Here is a 22,949-nt window from a genome sequence, read left to right as displayed (position 1 = left end):
AGCAATTAATTAGGTATAATATTATACAAAGCTTTCACATGAAAATCAGCCCCGTTGCGTATCGCACACGAATTACAATACTGTATCGGTTCGCGCTAAATCTGCGCGATTGCTTCCGGAGAACGATTTCACGGACTTGGCTGTTTCACGGTCGTTAAATGTCGGCTACATTCGGCAATTTTCGCCCAGTCGCGGGACTTCGTACTGCATCTGCGTCGCACGAATGATATCAGTTTTTCTTCAGTCGCCGCGGAGTCGCTTCGTTTCCGTAATGAAACAACTCAAGCGTTCACCGATCGAAGACACTCTTACTTTTACAACTTCGACGTTCTGCATTTTATAACTCCTTTCCAACTTACCAAATTTTGTTATATTCACTAATTTAATCCGTTAATTTATTTGTAACTTTCAGTAGCGAGTAAAATATTTTAATTACTTAATCGGTTAAATTATTAGTTTCTAGATATCTGTTCAAGACTTATTTTAGAAATTGTGACGGAAGTTACATTCGATCCCGATTTTATCGAATTCTGCCTCATATTTTAGGTTATGCCGCAAATTAAACTAAAACCAAATGAAAGTATTATCGTTATAAGAGTTCTCTCATTAATAAGTATCAAGAATTTTCTATTACGCAAAAATATAAATCGATCCTTCGTTGTGATACTAACGCGGAAATACAAGTGCACGTGACACGCTAGCAATTTTCAACCTGTAATCTTTAAATCTAAAAAGAAGATTCTAAATATCTACATAGTATAAAACTTCAATTGAGACCATAAAAAATCAATTTCACCGCGGGTAAAGTTTTGCAAATATGAAATACAAGACGGACGAGTACGCGTAATCGTAAAGACCGGGTTAAAACTTTCCAATCAGCCAACATGTTAATCAAGAAAGTATTGGAAAAAAAGAGTAACAAAGAACAAAACGCAAATACCTGGTACACAAGACCGTGTAACTGCGATTGTTTCAGCATTTTATTTCTGATAGCCCTTCATAAAATATACATTTAGCAGTATATTTATCTCTCCGCCGATATATTACTATCCCTTCGCAATTTCCCGTATAACCACGCGCGTATACGCGGACGCATGCGCACGCGCTGTTCGCATCATGGGTACAGGGTACTCCGACTTGAGCCTCGGAACAAGCCAATATTTTGTCGGTCGCGCGACGCTGCTAATTAAAGATACTCGTCGCGATATATCCGACAGGCCCGCTTGTGTTCTATGCACGCATACGGCTTCCGTAATACTTGATCGATAACACGTTCGCAGCGTCTGAAACGAACACCTAGCACCACGTGCTCCCAGTTCTTAGCGACCTTCGAACCTCTATTTCTCGCGTCGAAAGCATCCTTAGAAGGGGAAAGGAGCGATAGTTGGTAGAGGGAGGGTAATGGGAACTACTGCGTGTGAGTTATGGACGAATATAGTAGTTCAAAAGAACAGTATTAATAACCATAGGACTATAAGACCAGTTAAATTAATTTATTTTAGATCATTTAGTTTTGAGGTTATGGGAAACGTGTAACTGCTTTTGGTAAAATTGCTGTCGAATTTTGGTAAACTTAATTGTTTTTATTGTTACATTTTAATCGTTATTATTTAAGGCATATATCGTGGATCGATAGTTCTAGTGGTTATCTGGTGATAATGTTCTTTATTGCTTTATAATCTGGGACTTTGTTTTCGACGGCATAAAGGTTAACATGTTTGAACATATTGATTAAACAAATTGTAGTGGAAATTTACAGATAACGACATTTTTGGGTAAAAAATTTGTTCCTTTTAATTTTATCGAGTAATTGGTCCGGAGTTATTTTTTAAATTTGAATAGATGTAAGTAGAAGTAATCAGAATATATATCAGTGGACACAATGTGGCACATCTATCTATTGTATATGCTATGTCCACAAAAATGCTATATTCTTACTTTCTGTAGATTGATCCTGTAATATTTTACGAAGAAATAAAATGGACGTAAATTTCGAAATTTGTAATCAGAATTTGCATTTATTAAAAAATTTGTTTTATATTCATTTCTAAGTGTCTACTTTTAAAAAATTACGTTTAACTAAACGTAACCAACAAAATTTATTTTTACTCTGCCATACGGAATTCTTGTATTTCGCGAAACAATTTCGAATTAATTACACCTTTCATACGTTTCAGTGTTTCTGTTATCCCATTGTATTATTATTCTCCTGGCGTAACAGCATTTAAACAGACAACTCCTCGTTTTACCGATAACCTACGAAACTTTTCCACTGTACCTCCAATGGTTCTCCCACAATGTTTCTATGCAATACGATGCTTACTCAGAAGGTTAACTAAAATTACGGGCGGGGGGAGGGGACAGGGTACGTCGAACTCACAGAACGAGAAATTTAAAATTAGCACCGCCTTTTTTAAATAAAATATTCGGAAACATTATTTATTTATTTATTTATTTATTGTTAATCAATATTTTTTAAGTGAGTAATTAAATATTAATTATATGTATTAATATTAATAATATATTATTCTTACAAGTTTCTGAACTAAAAATCGTATTTCTAATGAACAGTAAACAATTATAAAATAAAGGATTATATTAACCGATTATTTATATATGTTATATATAGAGAGAGATAGAGAGATAGATAAGTATTATAAATGGTGTGATATCAATCCACACCAAAACAACTTGTTATAAATATAAAAAGACATACATGTATAATAAAAGCTGCTCGATAAACACTATACTCAGTTGTCCACGTTTAACGTCGGAAAAATTCATATCAGGCTAGTTCCATATTTATATACTATTCCATAATACTATCTTATCCCGTCAACTGGCATAAACAAAACCTACTTCAATGCAAAAATATTTGATATCTTTTCCACTCTACAGGACAAATATAAAATTTTTATAACATAACATAATACAAAACTACTAAAAATATAGTGCAATATTACAAAATACATTTTCATAAAGATATTTTATTAAAAAACAAACATAAAATTTTCATAATAATTGTACGACAAAATCAATTTTTGTATTAATGATCCTCGATGGATCAGCCAACAAACGCGAATAGTCGCGCGAGCAATCGGCGATTAAAAATACACGATGCGCGTCTCCACGAGGCCAGATAAATCCACGCACCGATTATTCCGTCGGAAATGAAAACATTAAAGATACCCGTCGACCGACTCAGGGAGTTTGTTCTCGGCCGATGCTAACACCAGAATTCCCACAACACGTTTTGTCACCGATAAACTGCTTGACTTCTCGTCAGCCCAACCCGAGATAATGGCGTTCCAATAAAATCACTTTAGGCCGCGCTCGCGCGCACTGATAACACAGCACGAGTAAAAATCAGCCGCCCGTTTTTCGGTCCCAGTTCTGTGATCACTCACGATTTCGCTTGCAAGGGATCAACATTTTGCACGCTTGGTTCCTCGTCAGTTTTATTCCTAGCAACTATAATCTTGGGTATTCAAGTGTACTTCAGGGAACGATAAATTGATAGGAAGCAACACAGATAAATTTCCTTCATTATTATCCTATTTGTTAAATTAATTTAAGTGTCGCAGGAAATTTGTATGACTATCTGTAAATGAAAATGACGTCGCGCCATAGTCGATCAAGAAATCCACAGGGTTAATGATATTTAGGTATCTTTCGATGGAATTGATTGAAATATTGTAACAGAAGATTTATAGGTTAGGTATGATTTGGGATAATGATTGAAACAGTTTCGATGGGGTAAAGTTTGTATTTTTGTAAAAAATATGAAATTTATATGAATATAAAAGTAACAATACAATTGATTGATATATTCGATAAATTGTATGTACAAACGTAAACAACACGTAGGGGTAAATTATTATCACTAAATAAGTACACCATTTCTCTAATACCATATCATACATTGACAGTTTTCATATATTCTGCGATAATATATAATAAAATTCTAAACATACAAATATATGTGTTCATAAATCATTAACACTGACAGAAACAGTGATTCAAACGAATACGCCATATCTCCAAATAAATAAAAGGAAGAAAGAAAGAAAAAAACTAAAGTTAAATAACATAAATCTAAATTCCAAAATCGCGATCATAAACCTCGACGCATCGCTACCAAGAGACCCTCCAACTCTTCTCAACGTCCCCGCTACCCCATTCCCATACCCACAGAACACCCAAGGAACATCAACTTCTCAGCACAATATAACAAACACGATCACCCAACAGCCAGTGAGAATCGGGAAATGTGTGTGACAGTGTGCCGGAGGATTGAGTAGTAGCGTGAACCGCGAGAGCAGCACGATTTTCCAGTCAGCTCGTCCGATTCTTCGTAGTCGCGGCGCACGACACGAGGCAGCGAGCACGGCGAAGGTTGGCTACGTAATCGCGAGTTCTGGCAAAAGTCTAACAGACTCGACACACCTCCGGCCATCCTATCGATCTGTAGCTGGAGGTTTTACGCGTCCTCCGCCACCCTCCGCAACCTCGTCGACCCTTTCTCAACAACCCTGCTCACTCCACGCTGAAGTCCTCGCGAGAAGGAAAATCAAGCGGCTGAAGCTTTCGTGCGAACGTTACTTGGCGACCTCTACCGGGCTACCCCCACCACTAGCCATTGCCTAACGTTCACCCTTCGCCACGTTCCCCCACTCCAGCCGCCTGTCTGCGCTACGTTCACCCCTTCGGGAGAAAACGGAGGAGCCAATAACGCGTCTTTACGAGCGTGAGACACCTACGCGACGTTGTGCGCGATGGTGTGATCGAAAGTGCGCGTTTCTGGCCGTGAAAGTGATACTAGTGTCTGACTAGGGTGGCAGGGTGGTAGGATGGTGGGCGGCACGATGGGAGTGGGGTAGTAGGCAGTGAGTTTGGAAGAAGATCGGCGAGGTGAGGTGATGAGTGAAAGTTCATTTGCTTCGAGAAATTTTCGCAGCGATTGTGTAGACTATACTATCTGCACATGTATATTATATTAGGTCAAGTTGCGGCTGTATCGGATATGGTGATAACGAGATATGTAAGCTATTACATATTGGGTTATTTCAATAAAATCTGTAACCTACTGGTGGTACTTTTATTTCGAGTAGGTGTTCGTGCGATTTTGAAAATTTATCATTCTTTTATATTTGTTGATTTTTGATAATGATTTTAAATAGATATATATAATTATCAGAAGGAACCAAAATCTGTGAAGACATATTTATATGTGCATATTGTATGTATACTATAGTATTGTATATATGTATAAATATATTTTTGTGTATGATATATGACATATATGATATAATATATAATATTTTTTATTTCAATTTCATGAATTGTTAGTCTTATTGTTTAAGTAAAAATATTTATGAAATTGCTTGTCGAAAAAAGATAAAAGCAAGATTAAGAATATTTGCGTCGAAGACGAAAGAAAATTTCAAGTTATAGGCGGCTGTAAAGTTTTTAAGACCGAAGTGCGACAGTTACGTTTGGAGGTTAGGATTCTAAGAGAGCGTAGCTACTTCAAAGAGACTGAGTGACTGTTGCGAGTGTGTGCACACGTGCAGAGTAAGTCTTTTTAAGGGTGAACAGCGCGAGGTGAGTGAAATGGTGGAGCTCGTATTTCTGAAGCTTGAAGAGAGCCACTTTTTACAAATGAAAAAAAGTTTGTGTGCTTATTACGTACTATTTCAAAATCTGCTCGACTTTTTTAATTTTTCGAGATGGAAATTGAACGGATATAAGAGATGAACAAATTTGCAAACGATGGCGAAACCTAACCTTACTTTCTTAGACAATTGGGCTAATACGTTAATTAAAAATTTGTTAATTGACATCAAAATTGTCACACTTCCATCGATAACTTACATATGTATACATAATTAGAAGAAAGAAATTTTTTAGTACTCGAAAATTTTTAACAGGAATGAGGAAATCGGTAATCATTTTATAAGTATCTTCGCTTAATAATTATAGAAACATTTCATAATTACCATCATACCTACGTGTGTATACGACTCTGAGTGAAAACGAAGAATTGCAAAATGCCACATAATATACCAGCAAGTACAACGACCGTTAAACGCATTTATATACACCGTGTATATTATGGTCGGGTGTCATAACAACGTAAATCTTACAACCACTAAACGTTACATCCTTTACCCCGTAACCATTAACTTTAAGCATTATAACTTCTCATCCCAACTCCTCCATTTTGTGTCAACTCGATTTCATTACATAATAGGAAACTATTAATCCCAATCCATAAAAATCACTTTGTACCATGCATCGTGAGCACCCCTAGTTTCGAGAAATCGAAGGAACAAAGAAAGACATCGTCCTGAAACTGCTTCGCGGAAATACGATTGTCTCAGGCTTTGACTATCATAACCTAACCCCAAACACTCCGTGATCCGTAACGTTCTTCGAATCGTCTAATACGTTCGACGCGAAGAATATTTTTCAGGGCAGTCACGATGGGAGATACATCGAAAGGGAGAGAAAGCACTGGAATCTCGGCGCGCGATATTTCTGGGTGCGGCGGCCGGAGAAGATTCATGGCCGGAACGACTTTTCGTCACAGTGGAAATTAGCTGAGGAACACGTTGGTTTATCGCGTCGTAAAGAGTAGCTGCGTCGCGAGAAACGGCGCGCGCAAACAGCCAACCGGACGGTAACAACGACGGTTGCCGCGGAAAACAGAACAGTGGAGGGGGAAACTAAGTGACCAGTAGGAGAGACCACCAATCTGAATGACGCCAGAGAGAATTACAGTGCGCGGCACAGACGCGCGCACCGCGAAGAATGTATCTACCGATGCGATACACGCGGATTCAAATCTTCGACTAAAGTCAGTTTTGATACCTTTGCTTCCAAGTTCATAGACAAATTATTATGCACAGAATACAGGTGACAGTTTACATATAAAAGTCTGCGTGGAGAATAGAAATACCTATATTTCTAGTATCATTCACAGGCCAAAGTGAATAACTCTACTTTCCGAATTTTTTAAAATTTTAGTGTCATCAAAATTCTTTTTTAATTAAACTTAAATGAATTTGTACTTTTTCTTAAATATACTACAAATTTTAATATGTGTGAACAAAGAAAGGTTCGGAAATTGTTATTTCATAAAAATTACAATCTACGATGGATGCCGAAGAGAAAAAATCGCCTTATGCTTTAATTATAAACTGAAGACAGAAATCCTTGGGTGACACAGATCATCCCATTGTCTTATCACAATATCGTCGAGCAGTTTTAAGACAAGCTAAATAAGGTTTTCTTTTAACGCAAACAACAAAAAGAAAAGGAAGACTTAATTATGACCTTGTAATCGTTCCATCACAATCTCATCAAGTTACTCTGGGACATGGCAGATAAGGACCTCAGGAAGCGTTATCCGAAGATAAATTGTAATTATAGAACAGAACGGACGAAAGAATGTATCATCGGATGAATTGTATGTATCAGCTCGGAAAATTCCATGAACCTCGGATGGCAGTATTGAAGCAGTGAAGAACACGATGAAATACCAATAATTTACAAATGCAGAAATCCATTTATTGCGAATATTGAAAGAATCCAAAGAAAATCTTATTCAGAGTTACGTATTTTTCATAAGTTACACAGCCTTTGTTATCAAACACAAAATATACGTATAATTTATATCTTTTATATATAGTCTTATACAATTTTTCTTACATTTGCGAAAATATCCCAAAGAAATTAATTTCTTCCCACGATTGTTGTTATCAGCGTTATACAGTATTAACCTACATCTGAAAAGTCGAATTTGATTTACGATTGTACGATTTTTTCCGACTGAGATATACCGGTCTGAAGTTGCCCGAGGAATTCTGGAAATCATAGGGCGCGCTGTCGTCGCATCGCGCACTGTATATTGGCAAAGGTCGATCCTAACGCCATCCATCCCGTTCGTCTATCGCCTTTTCAGTCGGATTCGCCCCTCTGCATCGTTGATCCGCGATACCCCGCTACGAAGCTAAATATATCGCCAGAGACACGAGGGCTATCGACAGAACAGCAAGACGCTGAAATCTCGTTTAAAGCGTAGCCTAATAACGCGGCAAGGTCGACCGGGCGTATTTCGGTGCTTCGAATCGAGAATTACGGGACTCCGCGCGTACCAGGGAATTAATAGTCTTCGAGTAACCACCGATCTCGCAGCGACGGATTCGCAGAAACTACTAGGAAAGAATAAGCTTCTAATCACATCCGTCAATATAGTGCACGCACATCTTTTATTCGAAGACATAATTCGAGTGATTTAATAAGAAACATTTATTTTAAACCTGTTGGTTAGAGTGGATGGTGCTCTTTATTGGTCCTTAATTTAATTCCAACACGTTATATCGTAATACTGAATAACTCCGTTCACTATTACTATGCGTGTTACAGACACCCGATATCTTTTCTTATTTGGAATTAATTTTGGAACTTCATAAAAATGTAAAATATTTTTTCGAGTAGTTTCTGTATAAATTTTAAAACAATGTAAATCCATAAATTTGTTATATATTCATTTTTCTTTCAAATAATATAGTAATTATTAATTTCTTTAATATAATAAGTTTATAAGTCAAATGATACAAGATATTAACGTCGTAACATTTGCTACGCGTTATGAATTTTTATATGTAATTACATATCATGCACTGTATTGCGAGAATGTAAAATGTTTCGATGTATGTTTTTCTTTTCAGACGTATATTACCCATAATGACTAAGCTTATGTTATGGTATACAGTGTTAAGAATCGTCGAAATGTTGTAACGTTCGATCGCGGCGTATTTTGTATACCACGTATAGGTTGTTTCTTAATGCAATCGCTTTTCGATGCCCTTGCTTTGTCAGAATTATCATCTTTGGCCCGAAGGTAGATTGTTTTCTGTTCTTCAGATTGCACCGGTTCACTCCGGTTATTCTTTTTACCGTGCACGTTATAAAGTACACCTCAAACCCGACACGCATGATTTCATCCTTTTCCCCGCGTCTACGAGAACTGGAAATCATCGGCCGTAATTTATCGTGGCACGCCTTAAGGGTCCTTTTCACGGAATAATGGAAATCGATCTGTTCCAGAAGTCTTATGAGATTTCCTTGCAAAAAAGTTGCAGAAAAAGCGATAATATATTTGTACGATAAAGAAAATGATTTATTATTAATTATTAGAGTATCAATGATAATTGATATTGTTATTAATTACGATTTTTATAGTCCGACAATAAATGGGAACAATTATAGTTTCTAAAATAAGACCAAGACGCTATAGCAACACAGTTTCACACGAATTGTACCACGTGAATCACCGGTAGCTTACACTGGCTACCTGAATCTCATTAGGTAACTCCTGTTAAGCTTGAATGAGAACATTCTTTGACATATTATTCACGCGAAATATGCACGATGAGCGCTCGAAACTTTGGCACGATCGTTATTTTTCTACGTATAACCATTCTAATATAATTTCCTGACCTAGTTCCAAGATACCACCAAAAACCTTGATCTTCATATAACACGGAAGCTATTAATTACAGAAATACCATAAATATTCCAAATTCGCCATCTCTGGTTAACGTGAGAATTAAAATCTTCATCGGTCACGAATGACGTCTGGCGAGTGAAATGTCAATCAAGGTCGAATCACACGGGAACTTTGTGAAACAAAGGGAAAACGAAGATAACGCAAATTACAAAGGATATCGCCTGTTTTCAACCGCACCGCGATACAACGAATTAAATTCGTTCTCTACCAATGACCACCCACGTGTTTCTAAAATAAATTACGCCGCGGCAGGCAAACAGGTTTATTACTGGTCGTGCATTCGCGAACTGGAGCGTCCGAGGCGCGACCCTCCTGTGTCCATAAATATTAAAATGTCCTTAAAGCTTTATTTAGGCGATACCGTTTCCTCGTGAACGCACGCGTTTCACTTTCGCGGCTCCACGCAGCGGGCGATGATGTCGTTCGCGAAACGCCACAACCAATCAGATTCGTGCGCACGCAAAGTGCCATCTGTCGTCGCGTCTCCCGATTAAGACGATTCTAGAATTGTTTGTAATTTCCTTTCGACATAATTGTCTCCTTTCGAAATGTCAAACGTATGCCGCGTGTGAGTTATGCATAGGTGATTAATTTCTTGTCTTCAAGATACTGAAACTTAATATACCAAGTGGCCAATAATTGTTTGTAAACCAGTTTCGTCATAATTATCGATTTTAGGTTATGAATCATATAGTGTGTATAGTTCAGTATAATCGACATCGAGTGAAATTTCTTTTTAGATACTACTTGATGGAAATTGGGAACTAAACGGTTTTCTGTTACTTGTTACTTGTCTTTTAAATTAACGAATTTTTATTTGATTATTCCAACATACATTTGTATTTCTTGAAAATTCTCAGAGATAATCTATATGCTTTTCAAATGAAATAACTTTTGGAATAACAAGATTAATATATTAATTAACCTTATTATAATCTCCTAATATAAATATTAAGATATTTACAATTTACATCTTAAAAGAATTTCACTATGAAAGAATTTATTGGACAAAGAAACAAAGACGACGAAGCAGCGTTACCTTATGGATTTCCCTATCTAGGGGTCATGAAACGAAACTATACGTGAAAAATGTATGAGGAAATGCGACTCGAAAAAATTTCTCCTTCGTCCCTTATTTCTTTCGTTCCCGACGTCCGTCGTCCTCGTTATCGTCCGCTCGATATCGCGACGCAGGGCAAAGTATACCGGATTCCTCGCATCGATGCCCGATAGAGCGATGCGTGCGCGATAGGACGGCGAGCGTGGCTGACAGAGAACCTCGGGCCAGCTTTCGGCCGTTTCCGCCGCCCGTTCGGCACGCTTCGGCTCAACGCGTGTAATCAAGTGGTATAAATAATTCCGTGGCGCAGCCATGAGCCGGCCACCCGAGCGGAGAGCTCATTCCCCTGTTATGACACGCCGGAATCGGGACGCCTGGCCGCGCGCGCGACAACAGCCTACCGTGCAACCCCTTCGCCAAAGAGAACACGCGACCGCTGTTCTTGCGGATTGGCTAATCGCCATTTGCCTTGGAGTGGATATGAAAATTATTTTCTTTTGGAATGCTTTGCATTTCGAGCGTAGGAAAACAGGGCTTGGGTACTTGGGTTGTTGACGCTTTGGGATACAAATGCACAGTGTTTTCAGCGTGAACGGCATATTTATCAACGTTTAATTCTATATCTATGTTTCTATCCATGGCAATTCATAAGTGGTTAAGCATAATGCATATGATAGAATAATTATTCTAAATTTGTTACATTATGTATGTTTACAGACTGACAGTTTGTTTGGTATACGAATGTACATTACCATAAACCGTGTTAAATAAATAGCGAAATGTAAACAGGATGTAATATACCATGGAGAATGGAGTATGTAGAAATTCTTTGTAATAAATTATTTATTGCAATTATGACTACAGAGTATTAAACGAATGTCGGAGTATATGGATGTATGTGACGTAAACCACTTTACAAGGGGGCCAATATTAACTGCCAATTCAACGTAGAAAGACTGGTGGCGCGAACTATGCTACTACCAAAGTCACAAATGTAGACTTCGCGGCATCAAAGATGGAGTCAAAGATGGAGTGAATATAATGTACTATCCCCACTGCAAATGTCCGAGTTTTCCACATAAAGTGAATCGTAAAAACAATATTCGTGCACTGAAAGGTAGCGCGCAGCTCTGCGCAGCCGAGAGAGGCCATGTCGTCCGCGATGGGCCGATTCTCGACTAACGCCCCGGATCGCGAACCGGTCATTAGTGCAACGGAACCGGTGCGCCTGGGACAGGGAAACGCGGAATATCCAGAACGCTCGCGCTAGATGCCCCTATTATCGGTCGTCCGACCGCTAGAATGCCGTTAGACGACAGTCAATCTATTGTTCTACGTGTGTGCATGCGATCTTGACGCTCTTCGGACAGAGGGCGAAGCCAACGGCCTAACTGCGACTGAATCGATAGTGGAGTGTACCGCTCCTCGTATTTCTAATTTAACTTCTTATCACTGCTGCAATTAAGACTTAATTTTGAGAAAGTATGTACGGAGAAAATAATTTGTTTCAGTTAACTATGCGTTTATTTCATTTAAGTTCAAATTGCAAACGTTTTCAGAATCTACACAAATTTTATAGACGTTCACGAAAATTTGTCAAATATAATTTTAGTTGGATCATAAGTGTAGCTTGTCTTTGTGTGTCCTGGTCTTTATAGCGTGAGAGGTAATTTTTATTTTCGCATTTTTTGTTGCGACTGTACTATTCTCGAAATTTTGATTCTAACTTTCGTCTTTCTATTTCTCCTGGCGATTGTACTGCTTTTCGAATTCTTATTTTAATTAGTAGAATCATAGTCTTTGACAAATTAGCGTAACATAGCGCATCTTGTGTTTGCAAATTAATTCCGATTTAAATAAGATCAAAGTTTAGAGTAAAATACAGAGAAGTTTCTAACATTCTAATTAAATCTTCGAAAGTCTGCTTAACGAACGTGATGTATGTAACCTGTGTATATCATCCGAACGAGATAATCAGCTATTACTAGCATAATTCCAAAGAAATAATTAACAGAAGGCCTACATAACTTAAGTACGATTCAAACACTGAAATTAAAATATAATTACCACTAGAGTAACATTATATGTTATTATATTATATTACATAAAAGAATAAAATGCTAGAACAAAATTTTCTCTTGAATATTCTTCAATATTTATTGGAAAATATTTTTCTCCAAAAAAAAATTTTTTTTAACGTATTGAATAAAAATTTTTTCTTTGTTAAATAATTTTCGAAACACCTTAAAATTTAAAAAAAGGAAATATAATTATACGCAAACTAGTAACGAGATTTTCGTAACAATGAAGTCGTAATGACGGAGTCCAGATCGAGCAAGCATCCAGGACTTATCCCCCAAATCCTTTGTACATCGCATTTTCATTCGATCATCGACAAGTACCGGTGTACAAAGTCACGGTATAATAAATACGCCCGTGTTATGCTCCAAGAGACACGCACCGCAATTTCAATACAAACAACCGGTGTATGTGGTGCAATACAGTTACGGCGGTCAGACGTTTCCGGTTTCTTTGAATCTTCCAGAGCGACCAACGCGTGGGTAAGACGCGTAATAGATTGCAGCCAGTGTCGTTTCGAGTGAAAGAGTAGGAACCAGTGTGTGGACGATCACGGAAACGCGAGCGTCGTTTCGATCAAACAAACGCGACTTCTCGTCGATTTTTCGGAGTTGAATCATTTTTATCGTCCCGGAACTTCCGTTATCTGGTGATATTTCGTGCGAGCTCCAAGTTACCGGCGGACAGGGCGGAGATAAACAAAAAAATTCACGAATCGATACCCTTTATCTGCGTTGCCCGCTGGAAACCAGCACAAAAACCTGCTCGCGACTTTTTGTTCCCCAAACTTCAACCTTACAGTCTCGATTCTTTGTTGCAAACAGTGTTTCAAATTATTCGCGATTTTTTATACGGGTTAGTAACGGATAATCATAATTTCGAGAAAAAGGATTATTTAATCCTGCGAGGAATTTTATTCTTGTTCATAGTTCGTTGAAAGGCATGGTGAAACTTTTGGATCGTTAACTTTTCATCTTTCGTTGAAAGAGAATAATTGAAGTGGATTTTGAATGAGAGATAATGAGGTGATCAGGGGATGCTTCTTTCTTCGCATAAAGATTACTGTCTAGGAGCGCGTGTTCTTAAATAAGGAACGAATAGCCTATATTTTGTAATAAGAATGCAGAATAATTCGCAAACGCGTAAATTTTATTCAAATAAACGAAAAATAATTTTTCTCCTATCTTCATCTTCAACTTTTCGATATAACGCAATAGTACTGTTATATCGCAAATTTGTGCAGTCACTTATCTTCATTGTATCTCAAACAATAAATATTTCTCCACCAAATGCCTACTACTACCATGTTAAAGAGTAAACAAGTTCTAAGAATAGAATTACTTTTAATTTCTGAGGATATAGAATGCGAATGCTTTAATTCTCGAATAAAAAAAATCGTGAAAAAAAGGGAAAAATATCGGTTGTAGCAGAAAAGAAAAGGGGACGAACGAGCGCGATACTTGGGTCGAATGCGCTGGAGATTTACTCGCGCTAGTGGAAACAGAAGTCAGGAGACACGCGCGCCGCGTCGCGGCGACAGATAAGAAGTACTATTTTTGAAGAGACATACCATCATTCCAGGCAATCTAATGGAGCACGAGCGGCACGATAGCAAGAGACTTCCTCGTTACAGGGGGGCCACCCGGGCCTGTGGCCCTGGTTGGTGGGTGCCCACCATGCCCCTCCTCCGATGGCTCCTCGTCGCTAGATATTCGCACTTATACACTGTCTCAATCCGAGAAGATTTTCTTTTACACGACGATGATACGCGTTGACAGGTGTGGTCGTTACAGATCCATGTTTTTTCTCTCTATTCAATCCGCGTGGTGGAGGATTCTCAGCGGAACTTGAAGGTCATTTTCTGGAACGCGCCAACGCAACCGTCGTACTTTCGCTTTCGTCGCGTCTTCCGCGCTTTTCCAGAGACGCTCGAACCACCACCAGCGCGCTACCACCGGCGATAACTTTCCTTCGTGCGTAACCAAAGCGGAGATCCGAGTCCCGTAACAACGCATGCACGACGAGCGAGAAGCGAGAAAGCACGATTACCTTCGGACGGTTTGTTCGCTACAACGGAATTCGATCATCGCGACACGAGCATTTCTGATCGAGCGACAATGGTCTTTCACCGTGGCCTCGATTTTTAAGCGTGCATTATTCGAAATAGATCAACGTGTTCCACGTATCCCCGCGGTTCTTTTTTCCTTACTATACAATTTAACACTTTACAACGAAGCATCTCTCTCTCTCTCTCTTTCTCCCTCTCTCTTTCTCTCTCTCTCTCTCTTTCTTTCTCTCCCTTAATACGTTACTTTTATCGTACACACCATGCAACCGCTTCGATGCCCGTAATAATAAACGTAATGCCCTTCCGATCACTTTGACTAGCTATCACACCAGTAGCGAAGTGGAGGTTGGCGCGCTCGAGAACGTCGCCGCGTACGGTGTATAATACTCTGTTCTCGCCGCCAGTCGAACGTCACGCAACCGGCGAGAAAAAGACGCCGGGAATAGAATCGACGCTCCCGTGTCCCTCGACCAGCATATCACCACTGTTTCACGCCGCTATTGGCGTCCGGACGACGCGAGCGCGCCACTTGGATCCGCGGGCCGAAATTCTCAGCTCGTCGAAACGAGTTTGCGTGCCGCATATCGTCCAACGGTTCCGTGACCTCCGAACTCAGTCGAGTCTCTTTCTTTCTTTCCCCCACTTTTTCTTACACTCTTTTTCTCTGTCACTCTGCCGATGCGAGCGACAGATAAGGCGTATACTAACAACGACTCGATAACATTCACACCGAAAAACACTCGGCGCACCGCACCGCCGTCGAAAGTCTCTCCAGTCGCATATTTAATTTCCTTCAATGACGATGTTCGTCAAACTCTGCACGAATTTGCACATTATTAATGTTCCACCACTGATATCGCACACGTCCTTGCGACCGATTCGACAATCTTCCCGCGAAATGTTATCGAACACATGGTAACGAAGATCCCTGTAACTTCCACGTTTTTTGGTTCTTGTATTTGCTAGCACATCGACCGACACAGGCAAGAAGGGTGTTTAGATGAATTTTATACAATGTCGCGATGATACACCGTGGAATCCGTTTCGAATTAAACCATCGAGCACGTAATAAGAATCAGGCTCTATCCAGGTTTTACTTTCGACCACAACGCGACCGTAAAATTACGTTGGAACACAGCGCCGTCTCGATTTTCCCTCGTAAATCGTCAACAGGTGGTTCAAGAACGTTGACTTGAAACACGCGTATGAGAAGAAGAAACGTGGCGTCAGCGACGATCGAGTCCGATTTGTCGAGTCACGGCGAATATCGTGTCAAAAAATTCACGACGAAAGACGATCGATGGAACGGGAGAGAAGAACAATGCGAGTCGCGGTTTCGAACAGCTGATCGTGCGCGCACCACTCTCTGTCACTGCTGACACTACAAGGAACGGAAGAAAGCCAGATCGCGCTGCACCGAAATAAAATTCTTTTCTCCTTTTTTCTTTCTTCTGTCTCGACCGCTCTCCATCCGATTCGGGCCCCAAATTTATCTCCGCTTTATTTTCGCTCGTGACGAATCTCGATCGTCTCGTCTCGTATTTATCTCGAAAGTACCCTCCTCTCACTCGTTCACACTGTCGAATGCGTCACCAGTACACGAAAGTTGCACTTAACTACCGCCGCTTCGTATTCTACGTGATCTCCTCACGCTGGTGGTAACGCGCGAAGTCACACGTGTATGCGTGTATATGTATTACGATAACTCGATATTCCTTCTCTTTCTCTGCCTCTACTATCTTCCGTCCCTTTTCATTCGCCGTCTGTCTCTTCTCCACCGCAGCGACTGAACTATTTTTGTTGCGATGGAAGTAACGGCGGTAGTAGCACGCGTCAGCCCCCCACTCTGTATTTTTCTCCTTCGTTTTCCTTCCTCCTTCTTACGTTCTTCCCTTCCCACGTTCTTCTCCTCGTTCTTGCCGTCCTCGTTCCTCGTCTTCCTCGTCGTCGCCTTCGTCGTCGTTAGTGTTTCCGTTGGCCCTTTGTTCTTTTTGTTTACAATGCACAGATCGACCGGCACGTTGCCCCCCTGCCAGTAGGCGAGCGCCGGAAAGAAGAGGAGGAAGAGGTGGAAGAGGACGACCGGGTTTTTTCATACGCAAACATCGGCTGGCAGCTCTCCGCGGATGGTTTGCCTTTTTCTTGCGCTCGCCACTATGCTCTACGATCGCGACGCCAGCAGAACCGATCGTGAAAATTCACCGCAAACTTTGACCGGCAAGCTTCCGTCCGTTCGGGGATACACGGCGGTTTCTCGATCGACGGCCACGCGTCGTTTCGTGGCGAGCCACGCAACGTGTCGTTCGTTCTCAACCGCCTAACGAATCTTTTCTTTCTCTTTCTCTAGCGTGCTCTCTCTCTCTTTCTCTCTATTTCCCTCTCTCTGTCTCTCTTTCTCTCTTTCTCCCGCTCTCTCTCTCTCTCTCTTTCTCTCTATCTCTCTGTCCCTCTTCCAGCCACTCTCGGTACTACACAACAACAGCGGCGGAATTGTCCAGACGTAAAAATCTCTCAACCCCGAGATGCGAGAGTCAGAAACTTTTTCTTTCTAACGAAAAGAAGAAACGAAAGAAACGAAACAAAGTCAAGAATCGAAACGACAGAAAGAAGCAGAATCACTAGAAGATGGAGAACCGCGGAAAGCACACGAGACCGCAGCGACACGAGGCGCGAAGAACGCGCTTGGAAAGAGAGGCGTACAAGAGAGAAGGAAGAGCAAGGACCTATGGTGCTCGTCCTATCGAAGTCCGCGAGCGATTGACTCCCGCGCGTCCCGGTCTCGGAACTGTGGCACGCGTGAGGGGAGCACGGGAGGGGATTCCCGCGGGAGGAGAAGAGGCACCGCGGAACGAGGGGAGATCGAGCGGGTATGTCGGGTAGTCGAACGCGGGGAGGGGGTTGCGGGAGGGAAGGGTGAGGGAAGAATCGGTGGCGGTGGCGGTGGCGGTGGCGGTGGCGGTGGCGGCGACGGCCGCGGTAGAACCGAGAGGTAACGCCAAAGAGGGACTGCGGCGAGAGGGGAGCGGCGGGTGAAGCGGCGCTGGCGGGGTGGGACGGAACGTCCACGGCAGCGGAGGGGGTGGATATGGCGCGTGCCACTACACGCTAGCAGGTGGAGTGCGCGTGCCCAGAAATCTTCTCTCTCTTCGCTCTCTTCCTTCACCCTAACAGATCGTTCTTTCCTTCCTTCGTTCTCGTTCTAACCAATTCGTTTCTTCTCTCTTTTCTTCCTCCTTTCCTTCTCCTTCCTTCTCCTTCTTTCACGCGGTTCCTCTATCTTTATTCGTGATTCTCCTTTATTCGTTCTATCCTATGCCGTGTTACGACCGTGTCACTTCTTCTCTTTCTTTCTCCTCTATCTCGCCGCAGTGGTTGCCTATGTCGAGTCGGTTGGCTTTGCAAATAAGAGTACACCTTCCACCGCCTCCCTCCTCCTGCTTCTTTTTCTACTACTTCTTCTTCTTCTTCTTCTTCTTCTTCTTCTTCTCTAGTTTCCCCGTTCTTCCGCCACGGTCGTTATTATTCCGTTTCTTGTCGCAAACGTACCCGTTCCGCGACTAATTTACCCGCCTTATGTTCTTCTCTTGCGCTCGGTCCACTTGCTTTGTTCATTGCCGACTCAATGGTAGACCGACGGGATTACTATTGGACGTTCGACATTTGCTTTTTGGTTCTATTTTTATTTTACTTGATTAGTAAAACGAAATGTATAAGTGGTTTGTTCAGAGAAATTCGTGGTATTTCGTTCGTCCTTGGCGCTACTTTCATTGAAACGTTGGTCGAGGTTGGCAACATTATTGGTCACGATTAGCGAGCATCATAATATTAACTCGACGCACGATTCGAAGATTCGTGTATTCATAATATTTACGCTGTGCGGTCAGGTTATTCTCGTAAGTCCGATAAGAGTTGCTAACGAAAGTCTCGGCTGCGATAACCGTCGAGGGCACGTAGCCAAGCGGTCGTGACAAATTTCAAATTGTAATACCCACGAATCTCTCGGAGTGTTCGAAACGCGTTCCCGCTCCTTATCGCTGTTTCTTCTCTTCTTTTTTCCGTGCAGCGATGTTTCCTTTATATCGGTAAAAATTGTATTCGTATCTGTATTGAGCAAAAATTGCACGTTCGACTCCTATAGTTTAGGAAATATCGCCTGTCTACGATACATCATGGCCTGTACTTCGCGCTATGTCACTTGAAAAATTTTAAAGTCAACTTCACGATAATATGCAGAAAACATGTATCATGATCATAAACAATATACACTTCCCAGTTCGGATGCTATTCGGACAACATTTGTTGAAAAGGTTGATTTCCGATCAAAATTATCCTCCGCTTTTTCGAAAACGTCACTAATTGGAAAGCTCGATTGCGCCAAATGAGACGTGCGTATGGTAACGCCATGTACTTTGAACGTCCGTTAGAGTAGAGCTGTCACGGAGCTGCGCACGTGGTTTGCAAAGAGCGCGAAAGAACAACAAACCCCATACAACGAACCTGACGCCCCGAGGAGTCGCCAGCCACTGACTCTCCTTCCGATTCGACTCGACTCGACTTGACTCGGGTCGGTTCGACTAGCCTCGCCTCGCCTCGCTTCGCCGCGTCGGCCTCACGTAACTCCGTCCCGCTCCGTCTCGTGTCGTCTCGTGTCGTCTCGTTTCGTCTCGTTTCGTCTCGTTTCGTCTCGTTTCGTCTCGTTTCGTCTCGTCTCGTTTCGTTTCGTCTCGACTCGTCCCTTCTCGTCGCGTCGCGTCCCGTCTCGTCGTGTCTTGTCGCGTCGCGTCGCGTCCCGTCGCGTCCCGTCTCGTCACGTCCAGTCCCGTCTTATCCCATCTCGTTTCGTATAGTATAGTATCGTCTCGTACCGTGTCGTATCGGCTCGTATCGTCTCGTGTCGTCTCGTGTCGTCTCGTATCGTCTCGTGTCGTCTCGTGACGCCTCGCTCTTCTCATCCGACTACGGTATGTCGCACCGCGCCACAGTGAGGCGCGCACGTAGGCACGCATTCGGCTGTACTCGTCCCGAAGCCGAGACGACCCGAGGCGACGCGTCACGATTCCGACTTCAACTTCGACTCTGATTCGCTCTCTACTTGTTCCGATCAGTGCTTTACCTCTTTGTCTCCTTTACACCGCTGTATAATATCACCGACTGCCACAGACTGGTGAGTCCAAAACCTTTAACCATTCCAACGATAACTACACCGCAACGCCTCTAACGTGTATAGTTGCGATGGTCCAACACACGTCAGTGCGGCGTCAGGCGAAGGAAACCGAGTCGATATGATGCACCGTAAAGTGTGAGAATGCCTTGCCGAGATGGCGTGACGGATAAATACGGGCTATGACCGAGTGTGCTATTCTTTTATGACCAAAATATTTTTGAACGAGAAAGTTGCGGATAATTATACATAAATGGCTCCATCAGTGAAATTAATTTGAAATCAATGTTCCAACGCCGATATCGATTTTTCTTATTAATTAACGATATTTTCTATTTAGGAAATATCAACGTTAAGTAGAGAATTACTTTTTATCCGTTAGAGTGACTTTGTATGCCATAAAAATGAAGTATATTCGCAAGATATTCAGACGTGTAGGCAAATGAGAAGACAATGATTCAACGAAACTTCAAATCAGAAACCGTTTGCACCTTCAATGACGGAGTCGCGAGCGCGACTTAAACGACTGCTGTGCAGCTGGCAGCGAAGCTTTTACACAGACGCATTCGCGACACGTCGCCCGCACTCCCAACTTCCACCAACACTTCGCCATTGCGTCATCAGAGTTTCATAGTGCGCTGGGATTCGACGGGAGAAGGCGCGCGAGCGCGCAAACGGGACCACTGCGAGAGCGACGCATCTGTATCGCTCCGCTTACACTTATTACAAATCCGCCAGTGATACTCAACCCAATTTAAACTTCACGCGAGCATGACGTGCCGGTACAACGGTATTGCTCAAGTTTAAACGTAGACCGATATCTTTGCGATCTAATTCTCGTTTTTTTTTCCTCCTTTACTCTATGTTCCCTCTCCCTTCATAGAATTCGTTGCATCATTTTACAGTAGATTTGTTGCTACCTAAATAAAGCTTATGTTTGGATGTCGCTTTGACTAACGAAATGCGGACTTCATTTTGATGAGTGCCCACGCGCATGCGCAGTAGGGATGCGCAGAACCGTAATATCGTCAACGTCGTCTGTTCTGTGCTTAAAAGGAAGAGATATGGACATTTTTGTGAATACATATATTCACGTACACAGTAACGATATCCAAGCTGACAGATTTGGTGGTTATATAGCGTTTTGAGCCTAACATGGTGTTTGGCACCTATATATACATTTAAGCAGCATAACGTTAACCAGTTATATGTTATCCTATCGACATGACATTTCGCATTGCAAACGAGAAAATTAGTATACGATATCAGCATACTTCAAGGGCAATTAAGATAACAAATTCTGAGAAGTATCCAGCACGAATTCCTATGAAGTAAAAAGCTTGTTCACGGTATTTCTAATCTATGTATATGGAGAAAGGAAACTACCACAGGCTACCATCGACGGAAACTCAGCTATCACGTTATTATTCAATTAATAATCATGCATCTGAACTTGAAAAAACGGACAGCCACGTGAACCTCTCGTTGCGTTTAAATGCATTAAGATCAAGTACACTAACGTTCCACGTCCTCAAGAGTGATAATACGCGCTCAACTTCGGCTCACGTACAAAGTAATTATCGCGGCTAGATCGGACGCGCGGTCGCGAGCCAAACACGATGATTATGGATCAGAGATTCACCATAGCATTTGTCCACTAATGTTAGCCGCTGATATGCATCTTCGGAACGAGAAGTAATATTAACAACGCGGATGTTGCGTGCAGATATTGGAACGAATATCACGACAGGACAGGGTAGTGGGGCGCGCTGGTAATTAAATGTCCGACACGGTATCATAAAGACGGGCCTCGTATCGCGACATCACCCGCGCAATTGATGCTCGTCGGTCGCGCATTCTTTGCATACTGGATGCCGCGTGTCGCGTTTCAATTAATACGGACGCCGGACCAGGCGGCAATTTTAATGTCGTGCGTTGCTTAAGGTCTCCGGATATGAACTGTAGTTTATTTTCGTCTGATTAATAAGACAATGATACGTACAAATAAAAGTTAATATTTAAATACAAATAAATGTATATGGGTGAAATTTATATTCTTCTTTTGTTACTCTTTTTCTTTGCTCCTTTTAAAAATTGTTAAACATAATATAAATATAATAAGTGAATCTATATAAATATATAAGTAATAGGTGTTGATAAGTGTTGAAATCATAATTAGCGTTTGGAGCAACGAACAAGCATCAGCGGAGGGCTCGCAATTATTTTAGTCGTTGATCTGCCACTTTGGATATCAGCGTGACTAATGTGCACCTACTAACTCGTCAACAATCGAGAAATAACTACGGAAAATACGGGTCGTATTAAGGACATAATAAAGATAAGGAGAGATTAAGAGAATCCGAGCTTAAGGACAAGGGGGAGAAACTTGAATGTCATGATGGGGCGACAACGATGTGTGCCTAACTATTCCCATAGAACATACAAGCTGTGAAACGAATATTATAATAATCGTCGTAAAACTTAAAAATGTAGGAAGTCTCTTCAGTATTGCACTTTATCATATTACATTTTATTAAACTACATATGTATTTTATAATATCGAACAGTATCTATAATATTCCATAATATTTAATAATATTATGTGTCTCTTATAAATCTTATTAATTTGCATTAAAAAAATGCAAAATTATATTGTACATTACTTTTTCAGGGGATAGTAATTTGTAATTAATTTTAGGTCAGATGTTGGACACTACCAAAGGCAATAAAATAATTCTATATAATTTTTAAAAGATTCAAAATTATTTGTTTCCTTTAATCATCAACTTTAACACACAGAACGTAATTTATATTGCACATATATAAATATTACAACCGAACAGACCACAAAATTGACTTGGAGGTGGTTGAAATAAACACGAGCCAACTGTAGCAAATGAAGCAACTAAATAAACTGGACTCCAAAAAATTTCGTAAAATAAAGGGAGTCGCAAAACTCAACAGGTTAAATCGCAACAAAGCTTAATTATCCTATTAAACAATA

At 41.1% G+C, this 22,949-nt stretch overlaps 1 protein-coding gene across 4 annotated transcripts in view; it reads right to left on the bottom strand.

The window, feature by feature from the left end:
* mam (neurogenic protein mastermind) overlaps nt 1-22,949 on the bottom strand; it is a 311,816-nt gene that overhangs the window by 128,927 nt on the left and 159,940 nt on the right. The window contains exons 1-2 of one of the 4 annotated variants that reach the window (XM_017904053.1): nt 15,044-17,139; nt 14,287-14,577 (exon numbers count right to left, since the gene is read on the bottom strand). The exons of 2 other annotated variants lie outside the window; for them this stretch is intronic. In XM_017904053.1, the coding sequence (XP_017759542.1) occupies nt 14,287-14,292 (6 nt within the window). In that variant the 5' untranslated portion in view covers nt 14,293-14,577; nt 15,044-17,139. Of the gene's footprint in view, nt 1-14,286; nt 17,140-22,949 lie in introns of those variants that run through there. One more of the 4 variants, XM_017904043.1, reaches the window with a different exon arrangement.

Source organism: Eufriesea mexicana, unplaced genomic scaffold (assembly GCF_001483705.2).
Source record: "Eufriesea mexicana isolate 0111107269 unplaced genomic scaffold, ASM148370v2 scaffold47447488, whole genome shotgun sequence".
Classification (NCBI taxonomy): domain Eukaryota; kingdom Metazoa; phylum Arthropoda; class Insecta; order Hymenoptera; family Apidae; genus Eufriesea; species Eufriesea mexicana.
This window is presented reverse-complemented; position numbering and strand designations above follow the sequence as displayed.